At 39.8% G+C, this 25402-nt stretch overlaps 1 protein-coding gene across 2 annotated transcripts in view; it reads right to left on the minus strand.

Moving 5' to 3' along the window:
- The window catches only part of mtr (5-methyltetrahydrofolate-homocysteine methyltransferase), a 94134-nt gene that overhangs the window by 21650 nt on the left and 47082 nt on the right, over positions 1 to 25402 (minus strand). For both annotated transcript variants that reach the window (XM_057826815.1, XM_057826814.1), the window contains exons 15-23: positions 24289 to 24474; positions 21590 to 21769; positions 17993 to 18109; positions 15172 to 15312; positions 15001 to 15090; positions 10174 to 10326; positions 9607 to 9714; positions 7486 to 7586; positions 6107 to 6174 (exon numbers count right to left, since the gene is read on the minus strand). In XM_057826815.1, coding sequence (XP_057682798.1) covers positions 6107 to 6174; positions 7486 to 7586; positions 9607 to 9714; positions 10174 to 10326; positions 15001 to 15090; positions 15172 to 15312; positions 17993 to 18109; positions 21590 to 21769; positions 24289 to 24474 — 1144 coding nt within the window. The remainder of the gene's footprint in view (positions 1 to 6106; positions 6175 to 7485; positions 7587 to 9606; positions 9715 to 10173; positions 10327 to 15000; positions 15091 to 15171; positions 15313 to 17992; positions 18110 to 21589; positions 21770 to 24288; positions 24475 to 25402) is intronic.

The following is a 25402-nucleotide window of genomic DNA, read 5'->3' on the forward strand; positions in this document are numbered from 1 at the left end:
CGGCTAATTTATGAATTTTTTATTTTTCTTTTGACAAACAAGCTTGATATTTTCTTTATAAATGACATTTTCATTGGCACCTCAAACTCTCTAACAATTAGGGTGAGTGTTTCTTTCCGACAAAACTTGAGTTCCCGTCGTATCCGCACACGTTTGGTGTGTATTCTATTCTCCAAATGCAGTATTAGCTAGTGATAGCGCCACCCACCATGAACTAGTAACAGGGGCAGACTGGTAATCTGTAGCTTCTGGATGATCACAGAACGGCCGGTGCTCTGGACTTCCGGCGGCCACCATACATACATCACTGTTCTTATCCCCCCTATCCTCTATGATTATCTACAATCCGACAGGTGGCAGCAATGCACCTGGCTGTTAACCGTCAATCTGATAGGAAAAAAACAAAGAAAGCATAGAGTAGCCTACTTTGGTTAAGCCTTACTCCATGTGGATGCAAAATAGCGACGAGCGTGGATAAACAATTTGAATTGGTGGTGGCAAAAAAAAAGAGAAGGGTGGCACGGAGAAGGTTAGTGAGAAAAAAAACTGAAGAAACTCGAAATGTCACAAGTTGACACACATGTTCGCAAGCAGCAGTCTGGCTGCAACCGCCACTCCGGTTAGCAACGTCCCAGCCCCCGACAATGGTGAGAGTGGGAGTGGCAGCCGCTCTCACGTGCAGCCGGTGCAGGGAGAGACAATAGACAAGGGAGAGGGTAATGATGAGCTGGTGGAAGTTCCCCAGACTAGCGCAGGGCAAGTAGGGATGAAGAGGGTTACTTGCTAGGTATATTGGCAATTGTTATCCACCAGGTAGCTACATTTTAAATGAAATAAATGGCAATTAAAGGGTTAGTGCCAGCTAGTCCATGTCCCCGTTGGTATTCATGTCAAGTTACAGTATGCTAGTCCTACTATCCCTCTCCTTTGAAAAAATATTTTAGCTGTAAAACAACGTATGCACACGCAGCAGCAATATTAATTCAGAAGAAATATAGTCTCCTGCCTTTTTCTGGTTGTACATAGAGATCATGAGAGTGTTCTTTTCATTTCTGAGAGTGTTCTGTTCATTTCTCAGTGAGTATTCAAGTTAAAATGTATAATTACAGCCTCTTTTCATTGTGATTTATCAAAAATCATACCATGTTTTCTTTGTGCTTCAGGCAGTCTCCTGCCTTTTCTGGTTCTATTTTGAGTCCTGGAATGTGCTGATAATTTCTCAGTGAGTATTCAAGTTAAAATGTATAATAATGCAATGTGTAGTTCTTTATAGTAGCTTCATTTTTCTCTTAAAGTACACGAAATCAATGCATTTTACAATAAAATGTAAAAAAACATTTCTCCCGAGAGGGGGGGGGGGGGGGGCCCCAGACACCCCTAGAGGGTCTGTGTTTCCCTTCGTACAGCGATTCTTGTGGGCTGGGCTGAGTCAAAGTCCAGGGCTGCTTTTTAGTCCCAGTCCGCCCCTGGCTAGTGATCGCTCCATGGGCTCCGTTTGAGAGAAAACAACAAAATTTCAGGTACCAACCGACTTGTTGTTAAGACTTTTGCTAGCAGTATAGAAGAACCATTTAAGACTAACCATGGATGATTACACATTCTTTAAAAAATGGACATCGAAATTTTGCCATGGCTCATGGTATGGCTCTTAACTGCTACACTAACACTGACAAAGAATTCCGGGTAGGGTTAGCTTTATCAGACTTCAACAAAAACATTCTTTTTTATAGATGAATAGGACTGCATATATGCATATTACAGTAATATGAAAAAAAATTAGGACACCCTATTGAATATTCACTTCTTTATTAAGAAATGTTCACATATTCATGCCTGATCTTGTTTTTCTTTATCTCTGGAAAAGAAAGTGATTTAATTGCAGGTAAACAACAAAAACTAACATTGTATTACTCATTAAACCAAATATATCAATAAAAATGCATATTCTAACTGAGGAAAAAGTTAGGACACCACTACCACCTAATCGCTGGTGTTACCCCCTTTGGCTGAAATAACTTCAGTGAGATGCTTTTTGTTGCCATGTACCAGTCTTTGACATTGTTCTGAAGAAAGTTTGCCCCACTCCTCAGCGCAGAATCCCTTCAACAGTGACTGACAGTTGAAGTGAGAGAAAACTGCAAGGTGAGATCAAAGGAGCTGTCTGAGGCCTTCAGAAAGAAGATTGTAGGCATTTATGAGTCTGGGAAGGGATATGGAAAGATCTCAAAAGAATATAAAATCGGCCATTCCACTGTCTGGAAAATAGTCTACCAGTGGAGGACATTCAAAACAACTGCCCAGGTCTGGCCATCCAAACAAGTTCACCCTGAGAGCAAATCGCAAGATGCTAAAAGAAGTCCCCAAAAACCCTAAAATGTCATCACGGGAGCTACAGCAGGCTCTTGCTACTGTTGATGTGAAAGTGCATGCCTCTACAATCAGAAAGAGACTACACAAATTTTAACATACATAAGAGGTGTGCAAGGAGGAAACCTTTGCTCTCCAAGAAGAACATGAAGGAAAGACGGGAGTCTGCCAGAGTGAATGTAGACAAAGATCAGTACTTCTGGAATAATGTTCTTTGGACAGATGAATCTAACATTGAATTATTTGGACACCAGAACAGAAGACATGTTTGGCATAAACCCAATACAGCATTTCAGAAAAAGAACCTCATACCAACTGTGAAGCATAGGGGCAGAAGTGTCATTATTTGGGGATGGCTACAAAAAGCATCTGACTGAAGTTATTTCAGCCAGAGTGGGTAACACTAGCTATTAGGTGATAGGCTGTCCTAACTTTTTCCTCAGTTAGAATATGCATTTTAGTTGATATATTTGGTTTAATGAGTAAAACAATGTAAATTTTTGTTGTTTACCAGCAATTAAATCACTTTCCTTTCCAGCGAAAAAGAAAAACAAGTCAGTCTTTGATATGTGAACATTTCTTAATAAAGACCTGAATATTTAATGGGGTGTCCTAATTTTTTCACATGACCGTATATAAGGCTACAAAAGAATTTTAAAGGATGGATATCCACTGTTTGCGACGACAAAAGGACGCTCTGATCGTGAGGATTAGCAGTTTTCAACCATCACATTGATAACTTTCTTGCCCAAGAGGTAGAGCCGGGCGGTTTACCAAAAATGTACCGTTACCGAGATGGTTCACTATGATCGACAGTAATTTTGACCATGTTGGTAAATTTGTTTTTTTAATGAAACGAAAAAAATAGTCTTTCCAGCTCATTTTGACTATGTGTTGTTTGACTATGCTCATTCTCCTTTAAATAAGCAGCCAGGGTGCTTACGTGTGAAGTCACGTGGCTATGAGGAAATCAAACAAACAGATTCCCAGTACGCTACCGCGAGCGGTTGACGCTACAAGAGAAAGTGATGAAGTCTGATAATACTGAAACGGCTACTGGCAGCCAGGCCAGAGGCATTTCGAGTATAGCATTAGTCGACGCTCATTGTGTGGTGCCAAGAAAATCGCCATCACCACCTGTAACAGTGGCTCTAACCTTGTTGAAGCAGCTGAACTTTAATGGGTGGATTGGGCACGGATTGCATCTAGCAATCAGTACGTCACGTTATTTTGTATCTGTGTGTGATTTCTCTGATAGCTTTTATGATGGTACAGAATTCAACAGAAAGTATAATCCAACAGTGTAGCCTATAATAGGACCGTTTAATCGCGACAGCCATTTTTCTGTAAGTGCTTGCTTTATTCTGTATCATTACTGCAATAATAACATCTTAAATGTTTCATTGGCATAAGATTTACAGCAGTGAAGCTTAATATCTGTACCTGTGTGTGTGTGTGTGTGTGTGTGTGGGGGGGGGGCGGGCGTGCGTGTATTTCAGAAGGAAAAAAAACCCTGAAACCTTGAAGTAAACACTTTTGTTGAGTTATTGTATCACAGTAGCCATTAACAATAAGTTGTCTGATACTCGGTCCTCTGTTTGAAGTGTACTGTTCAAGCACCTCTTGCTGTAAGTCATTTGTGTTACTAATGACACTTTTGCACATTGGCAATATTGATACTTAAAATGTTGTACATAGTTCAAGTCATACAAACTGTTATTAATGTTCATACTTGAATGTATATCATTTACAAGATATTTTTATTAGGGCTGTCAAACGATTAAAATTTTTAATCGAGTTAATTACAGTTTAAAAATTAATTAATCGTAATTAATCGCAATTAATCGCAATTCAAACCATCTATAAAATATGCCATATTTTTCTGTAAATTATATATATATATTCTGTAAAATAATTTGTTGGCATAGGGTTAGGTAGTTATACATTTAACATACGGTACATAAGGACTGTAGTGGGCATCTCACTCTACTGTCATTTAAATCTGTCTATGCTGTCCTCACTCCGAAGCGTCTACTTTTTCCAAAGCTAGACAGCTAGTGAATGACGCCTTAATAATCAGACTTCTTCCTTTTTCATCTGATTTATTAATGAAATGGCCTCAAACCATTGTCCTCTTTAGACCGTAGTGAAGCTACAAAAAAAAAGTACACAAGCATTGCATTAGCAACAACGTTAGCTTAGCACGCTATACAGGTTCACTAAACATATACAAAAAGCGTCTCATACAAAAAATATAACATTTCGCTTACTAACATAATATGTACATTCTTTACAACGACCATACTTACGGACAAATCTTGTCCAAGGATCATATAAGCACAACATTACAACGTAAGCGTCAGCCCGAGACGTCGTGCAGCCATATTGAACTGGCAAGAAAGCAATAAACCATGTCGCAAAGCGACCACAAGAGTTCGCTGTTAGACAGCACAAAAAACCTTGCTGTAAAACTTACCAAAAGGCAGAATACTGTCTGAGCGGGACATGTGCGTTAATTGCGTCAAATATTTTAACGTGATTAATTTAAAAAATTAATTACCGCTCATTAACGCGATAATTTTGACAGCCCTAATTTTTATATACTTAATATTTACACTGTATGTACAATTGTTAAATATGTTAAATTGAAAGCCTGTAAATAAATCAATGAGAACTGGCTAATTTTTAATTCATGCATTGATTCAGATTTTCAAATTATATAAAAGTCCGCTTGGGGGAATTTATTGTCATTTATCGTTATCGAGGTAAATCTGCTCAATTTACCATGATAAGTACCAAAGGTCATATGACTCAGCCTTACCAGGAAGGCCCCATTTCATGCACGATCCCATTACAGGAGAACGGTTTCAGGCTTGTCCTGGGTGTTTTGACTTTATTTTGATTTAAACAGGTGCTACAACAGACCACAGCTAGCACTGATAGCCGTTAACCCTGAGTATAGCAGCTGCTATGACCGGGGTTTTTGAGAGGCCTTCATCCACTTAAAGCTTAGAATGCAAGGTACAAAGGATTTTATGTTATCTTTTTTGTAAATGCAGTGAACTGTATCTTTTAAGGTTTCAGACCGCTTCAGAGAACACAAGTGGGACTTGTTGTTTCCGCCTGCCGAGTGACAGGCCACTGCATATGAATGCTAAGGATACAATGTGGCGTGTTGATGCACAGTATGCTTATTTGGTTGATAGATATTTGATCAATGAAATATTTCTGTGTCATCTCTCTATGTAGATATCCCATATTAAGACCTGGACATGCGGCATATACGGTAAAAAAAAAAAAAAGAAATCTAACATTTTTTGAAATATGTGTTCAGTGCACTGTATTATTGTAGTTTTAGACATTTAATGACATTTATGCACACATTTTGCTGTGATAACAATGTTCAATATTGAATTATTGGCCAAGTTCACTGTTGCGTTTACAACAAATACATATAAATCTCAAAGTAGAGTGCAATACAGGGAGTATATGAAACTTCTGTTGCAGTAAAAAAAGATTGTTTTGGCATGTTAAAGGAACAAGATCCACCATCATGCATGACTATGCTGCTGAACAGAATAGATTAAACAACAACAAAAATACAAAATCCTAAATCAGCAAAATCTTGATAATAAAGATAATTTTCTTGTATGCAGCAGGTTTAGCCCCAAAAATATGGAAGAAACAAAAACAAATAAATAAAGAGTAAAAATACAAAAATACTTTTTGCTAATTGTACCTGCTTTTTCTTGGATTGCCTCTCTGAGAATCTTATCACAAGGGACCATCACACCCAGGTCAACAACCCTGAAATATGTACAAATAGCATACAATCGTTAAAAATGACTGGTAAATTATCTAAATTCAAATGATAATACATTAACAAAGGAAGTGCATGCTTTGTTCGCAACAAAGTTTTCCCTTTCTATTTTGTGGTTTAAAATCTTGTTGCTTCGCTGCATCACAGGATTACACTGTATACATCACTGTTTATTGCATTTTGCAGTATTGCAAAATAGCGCACTAGCACACCTACCTGTGGAGGTCTGCTCAGTGTTGCTCCCTCAAACACAATATTGTTTGCGACACAAAAATTATGCCAGCAGTCATGTGTTCAATGAATGCATGTTTTCATCATCTCATGAGAAATTAACATGTACTTGAAACGCTCCTCTTTTTTGTGTGTAAACTCTTTTGTATTGTGGCCATAGCTGACAAAGATGTTTTTGTATATACTGAGACCAGAAATACATTTACACACCTAGGTGAAAAGGCTCCCCTAATGCAGGCTTGAGGTCAATTCATTTTTTTCCCTTGGAGCAGGAGCCTATCTAGTAAAAAAAGGCGTTTTTCTATTTTTAGTAGGGGGTGCCAGGGCTAATGGGTAATATTTCAATGCAGTCGTGTTCAGGCTGGAATACCTCTCAGACATGCCAGGTATGAAAAAGATTGGATAAGGGAGTGATTTGTCATTCACTGAATTTGGCGTGTTGCCACAAAAAAAGGCCGACTTTGGTACCCTGCCCAGGTCAGGCCCATGAATGAAAACCGACCATTTTGAAAACTTAAGCTCTCATATGTCTCATGAACAGTCTCACCAATTTTGAGGAAGCGCCAACTCCCTGTACGTCAATGTCTCAACAGTGCCCTGTAAATCAACTAAAATTTCACATTCAATCCAAAATACCTGATTTTCTGTTGGGTTTGGGACCCACGTCTATGAGACTTTTTGGTGAAGTTTTGCACAAGGTATCGACTCCCCAATTTTCATCACCTCACATTGAAAAAAAACCTAATAGAAGAGTCCTTTTTGAAAAGTTCAAGGGGTCGCTTTTGAGCCATTTTGTCAAATTATCGAAATTTACGCCAAGCCGCATTTATCTGCAAAATTTGCTGAGTTTTCGAGCATGTTAAGGCCTCCAAATTGTCCATTTTCATTTGACCCTAAAAAAAAATAATAATAAACATAATAATAATAATCATCATCATCATCATTTGCTTTACAATAGGGCTCTCGCACCTCTCGGTGCTCGGGCCCTATTGATGAGAAAAATAATAACAATAATAATGGGGTCAAACACAGTCAATCTTGTAATATCTTAGAAGAAAAGGTTTTACCGGAAGTTGTTGCAACCCAGGACGACGCCTACAATGTTCTTGCCAATATCGTGGACATCACCTTTCACTGTAGCTAGAACGACAGTGCCTTGATAGGGATTCTGCATACAAAAGGGGTAAAATCAGAAAAGTGCCAGCAAAAACACAAAAAACACATTGATGATCTTTCATGAGTTTTTGATCAATGTTGAGAACTGGAGTGTTATTAAAAATATATGTCATTTTAATACACAAACAGCAGTAATGTCCATGCAACTATGAATATATTTCAGTGATTCTCAACCAGTGAGCCTATGCACGTCAGCGCACCATGCTAGATGTACAGTGGGGCAAACAAGTATTTAGTCAACCACTAATTGTGCAAGTTCTCCCACTTGAAAATATTAAGAGAGGCCTGTAATTGTCAACATGGGTAAACCTCAACCATGAGAGACAGAATGTGGAAAAACAAAAACAAAAAAACACATTGTTTGATTTTTAAAGAATTTATTTTCAAATCATGGTGGAAAATAAGTATTTGGTCTATACCAAAAGTTCATCTCAATACTTTGTTATGTACCCTTTGTTGGCAATAACGGAGGCCAAACGTTTTCTGTAACTCTTTACAAGCTTTTCATACACTGTTGCTGGTATTTTGGCCCATTCCTCTATGCAGAGCAGTGATGTTTTGGGGCTGTCGTTGGGCAACACGGACTTTCAACTCCCTCCACAGATTTTCTATGGGGTTGAGATCTGGAGACTGGCCTAGGCCACTCCAGGACCCTGAAAATTCTCTTATGAAGCCATTCCTTTGTTGCCCTGGCTGTGTGTTTGGGATCATCGTCATGCTGAAAGACCCAGCCACGTCTCATCTTCAATGCCCTTGCTGATGGAAGGAGATTTTCACTCAAAATCTCTCGAATCATGGCCCCATTCATTCTTTCCTTTGCACACATCAGTCGTCCTGGTCCCTTTGCAGAAAAACAGCCCCAAAGCATGATGTTTCCACCCCCATGCTTCACAATGGGTATGGTGTTCGTTGGACGGAATTCATTAATCTTTCTCCTCTAAACACGAGAACCTGTGTTTCTACCAAAAAGTTCTATTTTGGCTTCATCTGACCATAACACATTCTCTCAGTCCTCTTCTTGATCATCCAAATGCTCTCTAGCGAACCGCAGACGGGCCTGGACGTGTACTGGCTTCAGCAGGGGGACACGTCTGGCAGTGTAGGATTTGAGTCCCTGGCGGCACATTGTGTTACTGATAGTAGCCTTTGTTTCTGTGGTCCTAGCTCTCTGTAGGTCATTCACTATCTCCCCCCGTGTGGTTCTGGGATTTATGCTCACCGTTTTTGTTATCATTTTGACGCCACGGAGTGAGATCTTGCATGCAGACCCAGATCGAGGGAGATTATCAGTGGTCTTGTATGACTTCCATTTTCTAATAATTGCTCCCACAGTTGATTTCTTTATACCAAGCGTTTTAACTATTGCAGATTCAGTCTTCCCAGCCAGGTGCAGGTCTCTTGTGTCCTTCGACAGCTCTTTGGTCTTGGCCATAGTGGAGCTTGGAGTGTGACTGACTGAGATTGTGGACAGGTGTTTTTTATACCGATAATGAGTTAAAACAGGTGCCATTAATACAGGTAATGAGTAGAGCCTTGTTAGACCTCGTTAGAAGAAGTTAGACCTTTTGACAGCCAGAAATCTTGTTTGTAGGTGACCAAATACTTATTTTCCATTCTAAATTGGAAATAAGTTCTTTAAAAATAAAACAATGTGATTTTCTGTTTTTTTTTTTTTTTCTTCACATTCTGTCCCTCATGGTTGAGGTTTACCCATGTTGACAATTACAGGCCTCTCTAATCTTTCAAGTAGGAGAACTTGCACAATTGGTGGTTGACTAAATACTTATTTGCCCCACTGTATTTCACATACTGTAGTAACAGGCAAAAAAGCTGGTATTCTGCTAGATGTTTTGACATTTTTGTTGAGTGGGGTGTCGTATTTTCCCCAATGTGAAATATGTGCTTTGGCTCAGTAAATGCTGGGAAACGCTGATCTGTTTGTAACCACCAGGTTTCATTGATGAAATTCAAAAAATGTTATTTTATTGAAAAACTATTTGGTTAATACTAACTATGTCTTCAGTTGAGCCAGATGACAATAACATTTCCTTCCGCTCTTTCTCCATGAAAGGAATGAGATGGCCCACTGCCTTCTTCATAACACGAGCTGACTTAATGACCTGCAATAAAATAATGTTCACTCATCTCTATTAGAGTATAAGACAATGTTAATAGAGAGAGCAATAATAGTTATGCACTTTCATGACAACTTAGCAGCTATCAAAGGCAAAGACAACACCTAGTATGCTTGACCTGTATTTAAGATGATCGCTTATAGTATTTAATGGAGCAATATGTAATATTGGTAGCCAAAAATGGTACTGCAACCAGGATCAAATTCTTGAAGTGCGCAACATCATCTTATCCTTTGGGCTGCCAGGTAAGTAAATGGAGAAATCAAGCTACGTAATCATACCAAAGTTGAAATTCAATCAGAAACTAGATAAGGCAATTTCTGGCAAATACACACACTTGCGCTTCAGGCATGAGCTATTATTAGCTATTGTTTGAGCTATTTTTGACTGTGACAGCAATTCTTTGAAACGATGCTATAAGAGTCACAGTGCGGACAAACCTACCTGTGGCAGGAACATCTTGCCAGCGCCAAACAAATCACCAACCACCTTCATGCCGTTCATCAAAGGACCCTCAATTATGTGAAGGGGGCGGGTGTAGCGATCAGCAAGTGCCCGACATTCTTCAACATCCTGTATCACGTATGTTTCTATTCCCTGATATCAGGGTACAAAAAGTACAAATCATGAAATCATGGAATGAAAAGCAGAATTTATGAATTTGATTCATTGATACTGAATTACTAATTTCTGGTTACCATTGTATATATGCGTATACTCAGCTCGTTATATTGCTACATATCGTATTTTGAAACTGCATAAAACATTTTCAGACATAAATAACAACATGGAATCTACAAGGATTGTGGCTTTGTTTCTTAATACCGACCTAAACTATAGACAAACCAAGTGGATGCTTTTTTTCCCCCTCTAGTTTTACATATTACAATTTGTATTTTCTTGTATTGTTTACTTTGATTTTGTTTAGTAGGAAAAAAAAGCCTAAACAACTACTGCCTTGTTCACCTGCTAATAAGGAGCGTGAGAGTTTAATTTTATATACAGCAGTTAGGTATTGAAAAGAAAAAAAAAAGTCAAGGCAATGATAGCTGGAGTTGACTATCATTTTTTACAATTTTTTTTACAATTCTCTTAACCCTTGTGTTTTCTTAGAAATCTGCCCACATTTTTGCTAGTGGATAAAATTTGATGTGCGATTTACAGTAACTCAGCCGGAAAATACTATACAGGTAGTCCCCGGATTACGAACGAGTTCCGTTCCTAGGCTGGCGTTGTCGACTGAATTTCTGCCTAAATCGGAATTAACTCTTTAAGTACCTCTAAATACAAAATAACTGTCCGAAAACATGAATTATATGTCATATAAATAAGATCAAGTAAAAAATAAAATACTGTGAAGTACCTTGTGTTGAATGGAGTTATTTCAAACTACGATACGGGCTTTAAAAAAAAAATAATTCGAGCTTCATGGCCGCTCAGGTCGCCTCTATTGACACAAGCCTGCCGTCCGAACTCAGATGGGTTGGCGCCGGGGGAGAAGCAACAACGGCAACAGCAGCAAGAAAACAAGGAATTGGGGAGTCCGAAAAAAAACATCTTGTCGGTGGCCAGGGAAGAACAGGAGTTTGGGGCGGGTGTCATGACTTTCCCAAGCTGAAAAGGGCGCTTCTCGGGCAGGCACATGAGAACCAGAGATGACAGCGGGTGGCTGCTTGAGCCCAGTCCGAAAAAAGCACTTTATCGGCGGTCAGAGGAGAACCGGAGGTTTGGGCGGGCGACATGACGCTCCCAAGCCAAAAAGGACGCTTCTTGGGTGGACACATAAGAACCGGAGATGGCAGCTGGTGGGACCTGACGCCATCAGGAACGCAGGACGGCAGCGACACTGCTAGGGGAGGAGGCATGGCAAGAACTAGGTACTGTTACCGTGACTAAAACAAAACAAATTAAAAACATGACTGGAGACAGAATGGCGGACGAGACTTCGGTGTAGTAAAGTCGGGGACTACCTGTACCTTTGCAATATACCGTAATTTCCCGAATATAAGGCGCACCCGTGTATAATGCGCACCCCAAATTTACTTGTAAAATCTAGGGAAAATTATTGTACCCGTTTATAACGCGCACCCTAATTTTAGCACCAATAAATAGAAGAATACAATCAAATAGAGCTCATGTACAGATACAGAAATGTCATTTTACTGAATGGTGAAACACAGCACAAGCATAGCATATTGGTAGTTCAAAACATTACCAAAAACTGACAATATTTACGGTAATAATATGATTTGACAACTTCTCTAACTTACCAGAATCTAGGAGAAAACAAAAAAGATGTGACGTTTCTTTTAAAGGCTGCTGTATAACTTGCTCGTTTCATCATGATGAATAAATGTTTCTTCCATGGATTGATACGGTAAAATGAAAGTGAGAACGTAAGTCAGAAATCCGAGAGCGCTCATCACTGTCGACACGACAGTAACAATAGGAACTGTTGTTATTTGGGTTTGAGTTTGCCGAGGGACAGATATAGTTGACAGACACACACAGGAAGTCTGTGTTGTGTTACGTTTGTTATGGTCCGAGTTGCAGAGCTGCAATAAACGTAGACTCAAATGAGTTCAAGAAACTAAATTGTGTGCTTTATGAGGAGTGAAAAAAGCAGAATTTAGCACAGACGAAATTATTCGGCCGATCAGAGTGAAGTATTACCAAAACAAAATGGTGACATCACGGACCGTAATGGTCAGCAACAGATCGCCGCATACGTTTCGTCAACACAACATGGCCGTGTCAAAAAAAAAAAAAAATCGGTTTTATATATATATATATATAATATATATACCTGTATGTATATATATATTTCTGTCTCCATTAATGTACCCGTTTATTATGCGCACCATGATTTTACATGTGGATTTTGGGGAAAAAAAGTGTGCGTTATATACGGGAAATTACGGTAATGTTTCCCGGTCAAGATTGACCCAATTCCAAGTGGGTATTTTAAAAAATCATTGATTTTTGCATAGTCAAACTAAAAAACCCGGTCAAGCTTCACCCCAACAGAATACCTGTATAAGGGTTAAATGAACAGAAGACGATGACACACAATTCAGGAGCAAAAAGAAATATAAAATGAATTAAAAAAATATGAGGACCCAATTGAACAAAACCATTTTTCAACAAAATATATACTGCCATCAGACCCGGCGGCATGGGCGGGCATTAGGGGGCCGTGCCCGCCCTGAGGGACGGCTGTGCCCGCCCTAGCTCGATTAAACTGTACTGTGTAATTTTTTTTTTTTTTTTTTTAAATCTTCCACAAAAACACACACACACGGGGAGAATGAACCCTATATTCCAGTGTTTTTCAATCGATTGTGCCGCCGCCGCGAGAAATTATCCAATGTCGCTTTTTTTTTTTAACATCGTCGGGCAAAGTTGCAGTAGGAAGGAAGGAATGTGGAAAAAGTTCTCGGTTGTGTGCAGATGAGTCGTGTTGCTTTCAAGAACTGCTCGTATTTCTAGCCGTCAGCCACCTTGCTCTCCGTAACAATGTGGACCCCAGCACTTCTACTGTTCATTATTTGACTCGTCAAGTGTCGATATATACAAAAATGTCCTTTCCATTTTATCCATATGTGACGACCGTTAATCCTCCCTCTTTGTTTTATTCCAACACATTATCGAGGACAGCTAGGTGGGAGATACCTAGAAATCCGAGCAGTTCTTGAACGCGACACGAGCGGCTATCTAGCGCCATGGCGTTATACAAGCTTAAAGTCATCTCCAAATGAACCCCCGTCGCTTCAGAACAAGTCGATGGATTATTTTGTACGCTTTCGTGAAAACACAGAGAAATGGGCAACTCTTTTGAGGAAAACTACAAAGGTAAATAAGAACGCCCTGAAAGCCAGTTACTTTGTTGCTAAATCCCAAAAGTCCCAAACTGTGGCAGAGACATTAATACTACCTGTCTGCAAAGCCATTGTCAACGAGACGACCAGCCCTGATGTGCTTAAATGCATTGCTCAATTCCCCTGTCTGATAGTTTTTCAAGCCTAATTGCTAAACGTTTCACACTGAGTAAGTATAAATACTGAGAAATTATTTTATAATTAAATATACTATACAGAAAGTAATTTTGGAACATTTTGGTGTGGTGTGCCGCGAGATTTTTTCCAACGTAAAAACGTCCCGTGACTCAGAAAAGGTTGAAAAACACTGCTCTAGTCATTCTATCTTGATCTGTCGTCACAATCAGAGCAGCGAATGTAGGCAATTTCTAGCCAATCACAGATAAGGGGAGCGGGCTGAGTAGCCGGTGTTGTGCCGAAAAATAGCCGCCCCGCGTGAAATGCCCCCCCCCCCCCCCCACGGGAACGCTTATTTATAACGCTTTATTGAGCGTTTATTTGATTTATTTGTTTATTTTATTGTTGAGCGCCCACACGTCACTCGTACTCGTATCGATGGACATGGAAACGACTTTCTTATACCGTGAATATATGTACAGTATTATTGTACTCTGCTTGAACTAAATGTCATAACTGTGTGATTGTCATTGAGATATGGTCGTGAAAACCTGTAGACTAATACATTTCTGTTCAAAGACTGTTATGTGGCCCAGTCCACGATTTGTTAGTAAAATAAAGTACTAGTATTTTGTCTAATTTATTTATTTAAAATTTATTTTACAGTCGTAAATCCATTACTGTAACGAGTCCATGAAAACATTTGATGTTTTCACCTCAATAAAGCGTTATAAATAAGCGTTCCCATCAGGGGGGACATTTCACGCGGGGCGGCTATTTTTCGGCACAACACCTGCCATTGTGTACTGCGACTGGATAGGGATAGCTCCGGTTACAGAAATGGCGACTAAGCGGCTCCTCCGTTGCTAATTCAAATTGGAATGGACATCCATGTTTTTTTTTTTCAAGAAACTAAAGACGAACTCAAGCCATGACAAAGACGCGGCCGAAAGTCAACATGAAGGGATAGCGCTGCCACCTCCTGCAGTTTCACTGACTGACACTATCATCAGAAAATATAACGGGTAAAAACGCCACTGTTACGGCTAAATTTACATTGAAGAAGTGTGCCCCCCCCAAAAAATGTAATGCCCCCCCTGTAATTTCTTTCTGCAGCCGGGTCTGACTGCCATTAATAATTGTTAAATGATAATATTTATTAATGTGACATGTGACGTGAGTCAAGCAGCTTTAGAGCAGTGGCAGAATTAAATGAAGTTCCCCCGTCGGGCCCCAAGCTTTAATTGTTGAATTATACTAGAAAATTAAGACTTACCTTAATGAGGGCATATGCCAACCTCTCTTCCACACTTTCCTCTCTCCACTTGTCTGTTTGAATAACTTTTTTACCTCCCTTCACGTTGTTCTGTCAACACGAGTTAGAATAACACATTATCAAACAATCAAAGCAGCAGGACGATAATTGACTTTTCTTGTGTAAATGTACTTGTGCATATGCCAGAAGTTTCTCTGTAGCATCAACGTCCTTGTTCCAGATCAGGTTTTCACATAGTGACAACAGTTCTTTATCAATATCGTCGTACACTGGCAGATTCCCAGCATTCACGATTCCCATATCCATACCATCCTGAGAAAACACAAAGCATTAGGACTAGGGTTGCAGCTATTAATTATTTTAGTAGTCGATTATTCGATGAACTAATGAATAATCAAGTAATCGGATATGGAACATAGAAAATTAAAATACCTGAGCCTCAAACTGTATAAAAAAAAAAAAACTAGGATCTAACAAAAAAACAATTGGCTAACTTACATAGCAAAAGTCCGCTAGCTTAAATGCTATAAAATGCCAACTTTTTTTTTTACAATGCTCGTAAACAAATGGTTCAAACACATGTTCCCACAAAAGAGGCTAAATACACCAATAAACTAAATTACAAATGCATTAAAAAATTAGCTGAAACAAAATTTTGGCTTATGTTGGACTTAACAGGTAGCAGCTATATTCAGGCATGTGAAATGAATTATGTCATATTCACTGTCACCACTAGAGGGCAGTGTATCCACCCAAATCAATAAAACACAAAGACTTTCAAAAGTACCCATTACAACGACACTTTAATTAAATGAATACTTGAAGCAGCAAAATTTAATTCAAATCTTTTTTTCTAATCGAATTACTCAAGTTAATCGATTAATCGTTGAAGCACTAATTAGGACATACCAAGGTTGTGTAAATTAAAAGTAATTGTATATACTGTTGTTACTACCTAATCATAGTAACAAAAGTAATTGGGTTGGTTGTTAATTACCGTACTCCTTTACAAATGTTGTTGCTTACCAGGCAAAGTAATGTATTTTCTGGACGAGAAGTAACACTCTTTTCATACTTTGGCTGAGCCTGGGAATTATACTCAGGTGTGACTTAGATAATGTTAAAATCTATAAATTGACATATGAAATGTAAATCTGGCACACAATGAACTAAAAATTAACCACAATCTGAACATTTTGGAGGCTAGCTGGACGACAACTTGGTCACTGGAAACTCGTAACTGAATCCTGGAGCTAATTTGGAGAATGGGAACCCGCAACAGCTAAGCTAAGCTAACGGAAGTGTCGGTGAGGCGAGTATTAGTCAAAAGCGTGAGCAAAAGGCTTGATGCATGCTACAAAAGTTGAAGACATCTGATGAAGTGAGAGTTGTTGATCTGAAGTGATGCAACGTAGTAGCTAACTAAGCTAAAGGGTGCGTCTTTTAGCATTAGCATACCTGTCAACCCGAGGCCGTTGGCAATCTTACAAATAGTGAGGTATGCCCTTACAAATTGGTGACTAATCTTACAACGTTGTATGTAGCGTGCAATATGAAAAAAACTCCATTTTTAAAATAATATGAATTTATTGGTAACATTGTAACATATAACCTGGTGCAATCAAAGAATAATCAATCAATCTTCAGCTAAATCATGATTACTAATATTTAACAGTTACTTTTGTTATAATTGTATGTAGCACTTTGGCAATTTCTATCATGTGTTTTGATGGCTGCACTTCAGCTCGCAATTCAGTTTGACTTAAAGGTAGTTCGTTAGTGTGTCAAATTATAAATTAAAAAGGTCAATTGATAAAATTAACTTACCAATGCAATCTTTGAGTCAGGGAACATTTCTTTTGCTAATTCTGAGATGTGATCAGCAATAGTTGCGGGCAAATTGTGTTCGGCAACAAATTGGCAGAATAAAATCTCCGCTTTCGTCACTTTTCATTCTGCAGACTTCATCTTTATGACCAGTGTTGTTAATCTTACTTTTAAAAAGTAATTAATTACAGTTACAAATTACCTCTCCCAAAAAGTGATTGAGTTAGTAACTCAGTTACCTGAATGTAAGCGTAATTAGTTACTTGGCAAAGTAACTGGTGTTACCTTTCATTTTTTTTTTTTTTTTCCAAAAAAAAAAAAAACAACCCAACAAACAAACAAACAAAACACAGTAACCTTTGTTTGGAAGTCATTTAATTTTGTTAAAAGTTTAAAGTTGTTAAAATTGCTCCCGTTTTTGCATTAGTTCCCTTCTGTCTACTTTCGACACGTGAAAGTTTTCAAACTGTTTCATTATTTAGAGATAGATTCAAGTCAAGATTTTGCTGATTTAGGAGTATTTTAGATAAAAAGTTACTTAGGTTAGCTAGGAAGGTTTACGACAACAGAGCCTTTCTGAGAAGTCTACTGCCTTAAAATGGTAGCTGTTTAACAACTCCGCCGAGTCTGTCATTTCGCATGTAGTTCTATATGCGTGGGATATCTAGTGTAGCATCAAGTGGGCGTAAATTATAGGCTGTTGGCTGCAGTCAGGAAATATTGGAGCCACCTAGCCTAGCATCGCGTTTGCTACAGCGTCACAACAAACACTCTTCTCTCTCCGTGTCTCGTGACATTTCTCGCGTCATTCAACCAACGTAGTAACGCATAGTAACACACATTGTCTCGTTGCCGAAATGGTGACAAAATCTGAACGGAGAAAAAAAACGTAATGCACGAAAAACGTACAGATTTTGAACGTACGGCGTACACAGTTAAAAATCAGTGCTCACTAGTAAAAATTACGCCAAATGCGTACAACTTGACAGGTCTGTAATGTGGTAATTTTTACTGTAATTACTAGTTGTAATTGTTCCATTTTTCTGGAAAAGTGTAAACTATGTCAAAGAATAACGATTTTTGAGGGGGTTTTACAAAAATGTTACACAACAACATATAATAGGCACTCGGTTTTTAAAATGATGATTTAAGAACATGTATTTACCTTAATAGCATGATAGAGAAATGCTCCATGCATAGCTTCTCGGATGGCCTCCATTCCTCTGAACGAGAAAGAAAGGTTGGAGAGACCTCCACTCACTCTGGCTCTTGGTAATGTCTCCTACGCACATACACAATTACACAATATGCATGATGTGTTTATTTACACCAAGCACACTGTGTGGGTGACCAAGGTGATCTGTAACAAACTACAAACGCATGCCCACACTTGACAGTTCAGTCGGTTTGGCACAAGTGAAAAACGTGATAAAACTCCCACCCCTTATTCTGCCCCTTAATGAAGCGCAAAATTAAGCTCCTGGGGACTCTGGTCTCTGACTCTGGTCAGAAGATCCCCAAATATTGAATTCTCTACAATGTGAGGAGAGTGAAGCAACTTATACATCCATCCATCATCTTCCGCTTATGTATTTATTTATTTATTGCGTTTAAAAATGTTTACATAGTGTCATCGTGGATTACGTTGCCATTTTCTACGTGTACAGAAAGAAAACACTCGTGTAAAAAGAACAAAAAAAATTTAACGCGTGATATTGTATCGTTTGGGAAAAAAAGGTGCTGACGTTTCTACTTGTTGACCACATGAAGCTTTTTTTTTTTTTTTTCTTTTAATCCGGGGTCAGGTTGCGGGGGCAGCAGCTCTAACAGGGAAGCCAAGACTTCCCTCTCCCCAGCCACTTCAACCAGCTCCTCCGACAACTTATACTCTGCTGACCAAAAGTATTGGCACGCCTGCAATTCTGTCAGATAATGCTCAATTTCTCCCAGAAAATGATTGCAATTACAAATGGTTCGGTAGTAACATTTTCATTGATTTTGCTTGCAATGAAAAAACACAAAAGAGAATGGGAATTTTTTTTTAATCATCATTTTAGACAAAATTCCAACGATGGGCCGGACAAAAGTATTGGCACCCTCAGCCTAATACTTGGTAGCACAACCTTTACACAAAATAACAGCGAACAACCGCTTCCGGTATCCATCAATGAGTTTCTTACAATGCTCTGCTAGAATTTTAGACCATTCTCTTGAGATTTGGAGGCTGCCTTCTCCAAACTGCCATTTTCAGATCTCTCCACAGGTGTTCTATGGGATTCAGGTCTGAACTCATTGCTGGCCACTTTAGAAGTCTCCAGTGCTTTCTCTCAAACCATTTCCTATTACTTTTTCTAAGTGTATTTTTGGGTCATTGTCCTGCTGGAAGACCCATGACGTCTGAGGGAGACGCAGCTTTCTCACAATGGGCCCTACGTTAAACTGCAAAATTTGTTGGTAGCCCTTTTTCATAATGCCATGCACAATCAAGCAGTCCAGTGCCAGAGGCAACAAAGCAACCGCAAAACATCAAGGAACCCCCGCCATGTTTGATTGTGGGGACCGTGTTCTTTTTTTTTGAAGACCTCGTTGTTTTCCCTGTAAACTCTATGTTGATGCCCTTTCCCAAAAAGCTCTACTTTTGTCTCATCTGACCAGTGAACATTCTTCCAAAATATTTTGGCTTTCTCAGTTAAGTTTTGGCAAACTCCAACCTGTTTATGTCTGTGGGTCAGACGTGGGGTCTTCCTGGGTATCTTACAATACAGTCCCTTTTCATTCAGACGGCAACGGATAGTAAGGGTTGACACTGTTGTACCCTGGGACGGCAGGACAGCTTGAACTTGTTTGGATGTTTGTCAAGGTTATTTATCCACCATCTGCACAGTCTTTCGTTGAAATCTCTCGTTAATGTATCTTTTCCGTCCACATCTAGGGAGGTTAGCCTCTGTGCCATTGGCTTTACATTTATTGATGACACTGCGCACATTAGACACAGGAACATTCAGGTCTTTGGAGATGGACTTGTAGCCTTGAGATTGCCCATGCTTTCTGCACAATTTTGCTTCTCAAGTCCTCAGACAGTTCTTTGGTCTTCTTTCTTTTCTTCATGCTCAATGTTGTCCACACGAGGCCACTGGACAGAGGTTGAGTCAACTTTAATCCATTTTAACTGGCTGCAAGTGTGATTTAGTTATTGCAACCACCTGTTATGCGCCACAGGTAAGTAACAGGTGCTATAAAATTACACAAGTTAGATAAGCATCATATGATCAAAGGGTGCCAATGCGTTTGTCCGGCCCATTTTTGGAGTTTTGTGTAAAATGATAATGATATACAGTATATATATTTTTTCCATTCTCTTTCGTGTTTTTTCATTGCATGCAAAATAAATGAAGCTATTACTGCCAAAGCATTTGTAATTGCAATCATTTTCTGGGAGACATTAAGCTTTATCTGACAGAATTGCAGGGGTGCCAATACTTTTGGCCAGCAGTGTAGCCCTTGGTTTGAATGTGTAAGAATATGAAGACCCAGCGTTGCCCTGTGATGGAACGGAAAAACCCTTGAAACCGGCTTTTAAACAAAGCTATGCACATGTTAGTGAGTAGCGTCGTGATCCTACACTGGATTAACATTATGGGGTGACCCTACCAATCCCAGAACCTTTATCCAAAAAATGAATTTACTGGGTGACATTAAACATTCCCTTTCGGGCAACAAAAATAAGAAATGCAATAGGCATAAGGAATGTAAAAAAATATTTGCTGCCTGGCATGCAGTGGGGCAAAACGTATTCAACAGCCACCAATTGTCACTATTTTAAGGAGGGGAATCTGCTCACTGATCTATATAAAAGACACGTCTCCACAGTTTACAGTCGGACTCCATACTCCGCCATGGCCAAGACAAAGAGCTGTCGAAGGACACCAGGAGCAGGATATACACATGGCTGGGATGAGTAAAATGCAATAGGTAAGCAACTTGCTGTGATTAAATCAACTGTGGGATCAATTAATAGAAATTGGAAGGTATAGAAAAGCATGGATAATCTTCCAAAGTCTAGGGCTCTGCGCAAGACCTCATTCCTTGGGGTCAAAATGATCATAGGAACGCTGAGCAATCCCTGAAGTGCACAGGGTGATCTGGTGAGTCATCTGCAGAGAGCAGGGACCAAAGTAGCAAAGGTTACCATCAATAACAGACTAGACCGAGAGGGAATCAAACACTGCAGCGCCCGACGTGTTCTGTTTCCGCTTGAAGGAGTACACGTCCAGCACTGTCTGAAGTTTGCCAGAGAATATATGGATGATCCAGAAGAGGATTGCCCCGTGACAGGGAGCATTTGTGACCATTTTTAGGAAATGGCAAGGTGTGAGTGAATGTACGGGGGTGGAGCGGACCCCAGTCAGAAAGTTCCATTTCTGAGCAGCATACTGCTCGGCAGTCAAGAGGCCTTCATAAATGCGCTTCTTTCGAGTTTCCTCAGCTTTGGGACAGTCGAAAAGTGGCTTACAGAGCTCTCCTTGCTAAACCTAAATATTATCTGGAAGTACTTTTAGTGTAGTAACAGTAATAGTTTAATAGTAATTAATTAGATTCCTCACTACTAACAACAATAATGCCGTTATACTCGAACACCATAACTAACAACACTGATTTTAAGTGACTGTACAGTGGTCCACACACAACATTTCTCTCTGCGGTATATTCTGCATGTTGACGAAAAACAACTAACGGTTGATTCGAAGAGTGAATACTGTACCTTAATCATTTTTGTTGCCCAGATGAAATTGACAGCATAGTCATTGTGTTCCTCCATGCCAGTACCAATTGTCAGGATATTAGGGTCAAAGATGATGTCGTTGGGATTAAACCCAGTTTTATTAATCAACAAGTTATAAGCTCGGGTGCAGATCTCCACCTTCCGAGCTGTATCTGTGGCCTGAAAAGAAAATTGTTTCTTTAACTCATTCAATGTCATTTACAGCAATACACATCAAACCCATTTGAAATGGGATGGCTGGCATTGAATAATCATGTTTCAGTGCCATTGGCAGTGATAGACGTCCAAATCAATGAGTTAATGTACAATAATTTCACAAGTGCTGTAGACACATTAACAGTGACCTGAAAAAGTACTGTATTTCATCAAAATATGTACATTTTAGACAAAGATTACCCAAGTAGTCTTACAATGTTTCTATTGAAAGGCGATTATATTTTTTCATGGGGAAAAGCCGATAGCCCTGTATGAGAAAGTAATTGCCTCCCTTCATAGATGACGTAAATGTTGCTAATTACAGGTTCATTTTCACCAACAACTGCCACGACTAATTACCTTCAGACCAACTAATAAATCACTTAAGTAGAAGCCATCTGATAAAATGAAGTTGGCTAAAAAATGTCAAAGAGGTGCACAAAAATAGCCCAATTCAAGTATGATGAGATTACAAATAAAGCAAGTAATTGCCATCCATGAAAATCTGTAAAAGGTTGATGGGCCTTTCTAAACATTTACTACACCCTCAAACCACGGTAGCATTAATTATCGACAAATGGGTCAAACATTACCAGCATGGGCTGACCCGCAAAAATGCTAAAAACAAAGAGACAACTGAAGGAATTAGTATCTTTTCCGTTATTTACTGATTGACTGCTTGTATTACCCGAACATACCCAATATAAAATAAACAATCATATTTTAGGAAAACAAGTAGACTATATATGGAGTATATATGCTGTGAGAGGGCAGACAAATGAGCCCAGATGTGGATGACTGAAAGTTCCAGGGTCAGCACAGCCCTATCATGACCAGAAAAGACAATCATCAAGAATGTCACGCTGACGGACGGGCTACACGTGCGAGTCGTGCTGCTGACTGAGCAAGAGTAACACGGACGGAGCAGGACAAGCAGGGAACGGCCAAGACATCCGGACAACCAGATCCCACCATCAGCTCTTCTGGTAACTAATAATGGACAGTCCAGAACAATGAAAGGACACCCTGTCCTCCCACAAGGAACATCTGATAACGGAGGAACCCATTGGCCACTCAGCACTAACGTGGCGCTGAGGCTGGTAAAATCCTCAACTCTCGTTGCCCTGACAACAGTAACGCCCGACCTCTCCTGCCCAATCAACACCAGCCAATAACCCTAAACAACGCCCAAACACATTTTTCTTCCGGACAACAGCACACCTCCCAAGAGCCTTCAAAAGACTGAATGTTAACTAATCGCTGTCATTTTTCTCTGGAATCTTTTGTTGACCTGTTGATTGTTGACCCTGGATCCAGCCCTCCGCTTCGTCTGGGTCTGGTTGCCTTTTTTGCTATGTCTGATTGCTGTCGACTTGAAATAAATTGTCAACATGTATTTCGAAGCCATTTTCCAACTTTTAAAATGGAGTCAGTACAAGGGGTTAAAACTATGCGGAACGTGCAGAGTTTGGCCTTTTGGCCAGGTTGTTGGGGCACTCCAGCCCGCTTTGTTGGAATTGTGCTGGCGCGGTTCCAGCAATTTGGCTGGCATGACTCCGGCAATCTGTCTAAAAGGTCAAATTCCAACACAACTTGCAGAGCGGCATGGCTCTGTGGTAAAGTCGTTCCCCAACAAAGAGTTTGTGGGTTTGATTCCCTCGCTCTGGTGACCATGTCGAAGTCTCTGTGAGCAAGATACTGAACCCAACGTTGCTGCTCAGTAGGTGAATGATTGTTTCAACAATAAGAAAGAGACTGAGTGAGCGTTTCAAGGACAAAAGCATTGCTGACCAAAAAGATCACATAGTCAGTATCTATCTTTACAAAAACAGATCTGAACGATTCCCAAGACTTTAAGGAGAACATTCTTTGCTTAACAAGATGAAAGTTAAACTTTTTGTTACCTCTGGTGGTATTTCAGAAACAGAATATTATACCAACAGTTAAACATGGTAATGGCCTCGGGCTGTGTTAGTGCTCAAGACCTGGTCAAATTGCTCTAATTGATAGACCCATGACTTCTGCTTTTTAGCAGAAAATCTTGAAGGTGAATGTTAAGCAATCACTTCATGATTCTACAACAGGACCATAACCCACTTCACCAGTAAGTTAACTTCTAAATAACTTCAAAAGAAAAAAATCGAAGCTTTAGACTGGCCTAATCATAGTTGAGGCATTAATCTGATTACAGTGCTTTGGTGTGACCTTGAAAACGACGTTCATGCTGGAAAAACATCCAGTGTTGCTGATTTAAAAGAACTGTTCAAGGAAGAGAGGTCCAAAATATTTCAAGAGAAGAGAAAGAATAATTGGCAGTTATAGAAAATGCATGATTTTAGCTGGTACAGCTGAGAGTGGCCGCACGTTATTAGGTGTAGGGTGCAATTAGTTTTTCCACAAAGCGTCAGGTACCTTTGAATTAGTTATTTCCCTAAACAATGTATTATTCAGAAATCCTTTAAATGCCATTTTTTTCATCTCACCTGGCCTTCTTCATCAAAGGCCATAACGACCACAGCAGCACCATAACGCTTGACGGTTGCAGCTCTCCGCAAGAACTCCTGCTCACCTTCCTTTAAACTTATGCTGTTTACTATACACTTCCCCTGGCAGCATTTCAGTCCAGATTCAATCACTGTGAAGTTGGATGAGTCAATACACAGAGGAACCTGGGGAAGATGACAACTGTTGTAAAAGGCAAATATCACAGTATTTATACAACAAGATTGTTCAAGAAAACAATGACACTCCCCAGCTTCTCGCTTTCCTTAAAGTGCATATGACAACAAAAAGCATGTTTATTTCCTATTTCATGCTGTACTGGTATTTTATGCTCCTGAATGAAATGGACAGCTGTGTGTGGAAGCGATCAATATATTCTTTTTTTTTTTTTAATCCCGCGCCATGAAAATGAGTGACTTCCTGGATTGAGGAAGAATGCGAATGTGACGTCACCCGGGTCAGCATCTCACAATACCTGCATTGCTTTATAGCATGCAGATGGACTGCGGATTCAGCTGATTTTGTGGATTAATTTGTTTATTTTTCGTATCACGCCAGCTGAATTTGCTGCAGGTTTTTGTTGCTGAACCAGGGAGAGGCATGTGAGCCTTTTTGGGTTTCAAAAAGTTCCCGTTCACTGCGGGGATTGGCCAAAACAAGTCACCGACAACTGTGGGACCATTGGACTTACGAGAAAGTGAGTAAACTACACGTTTTGTATTATGTCAAATACTGGGATCATGGCACACGTTTTAAGAATGAGGTGGCTTGCATTTTTTGGCTGATAATGCTCCTTGTCCACAGAGAAGGCCACTCGGCCGACGACTTGTCGCACCCGCCCCCCTCGGTCCTTTTTGTGAGCCCGCCGAGAGTGCGCAATACCTGGCTTATGCGCGTGAAGCCCCTCGCTCTCGTCTGCGGTTCTCCATACCGTCCAGTCTTCCAACCCCCTCTGCCCCCTTCGTGTGCCCGGCCATAGACCACTATCCTCAGATTGGGCTCGGGCAGCTACGCACTCCTCTTACGTCGGCCAGTTTGTCCGGCGGTCATTCTCCAGCTGCTTCCCCGGCAACGAGCACTCCTGCCCGCAGCAGG

The sequence above is a fragment of the Corythoichthys intestinalis genome, chromosome 21, assembly GCF_030265065.1.
Source record: "Corythoichthys intestinalis isolate RoL2023-P3 chromosome 21, ASM3026506v1, whole genome shotgun sequence".
In the NCBI taxonomy this organism is placed as follows: Eukaryota; Metazoa; Chordata; class Actinopteri; order Syngnathiformes; family Syngnathidae; genus Corythoichthys; species Corythoichthys intestinalis.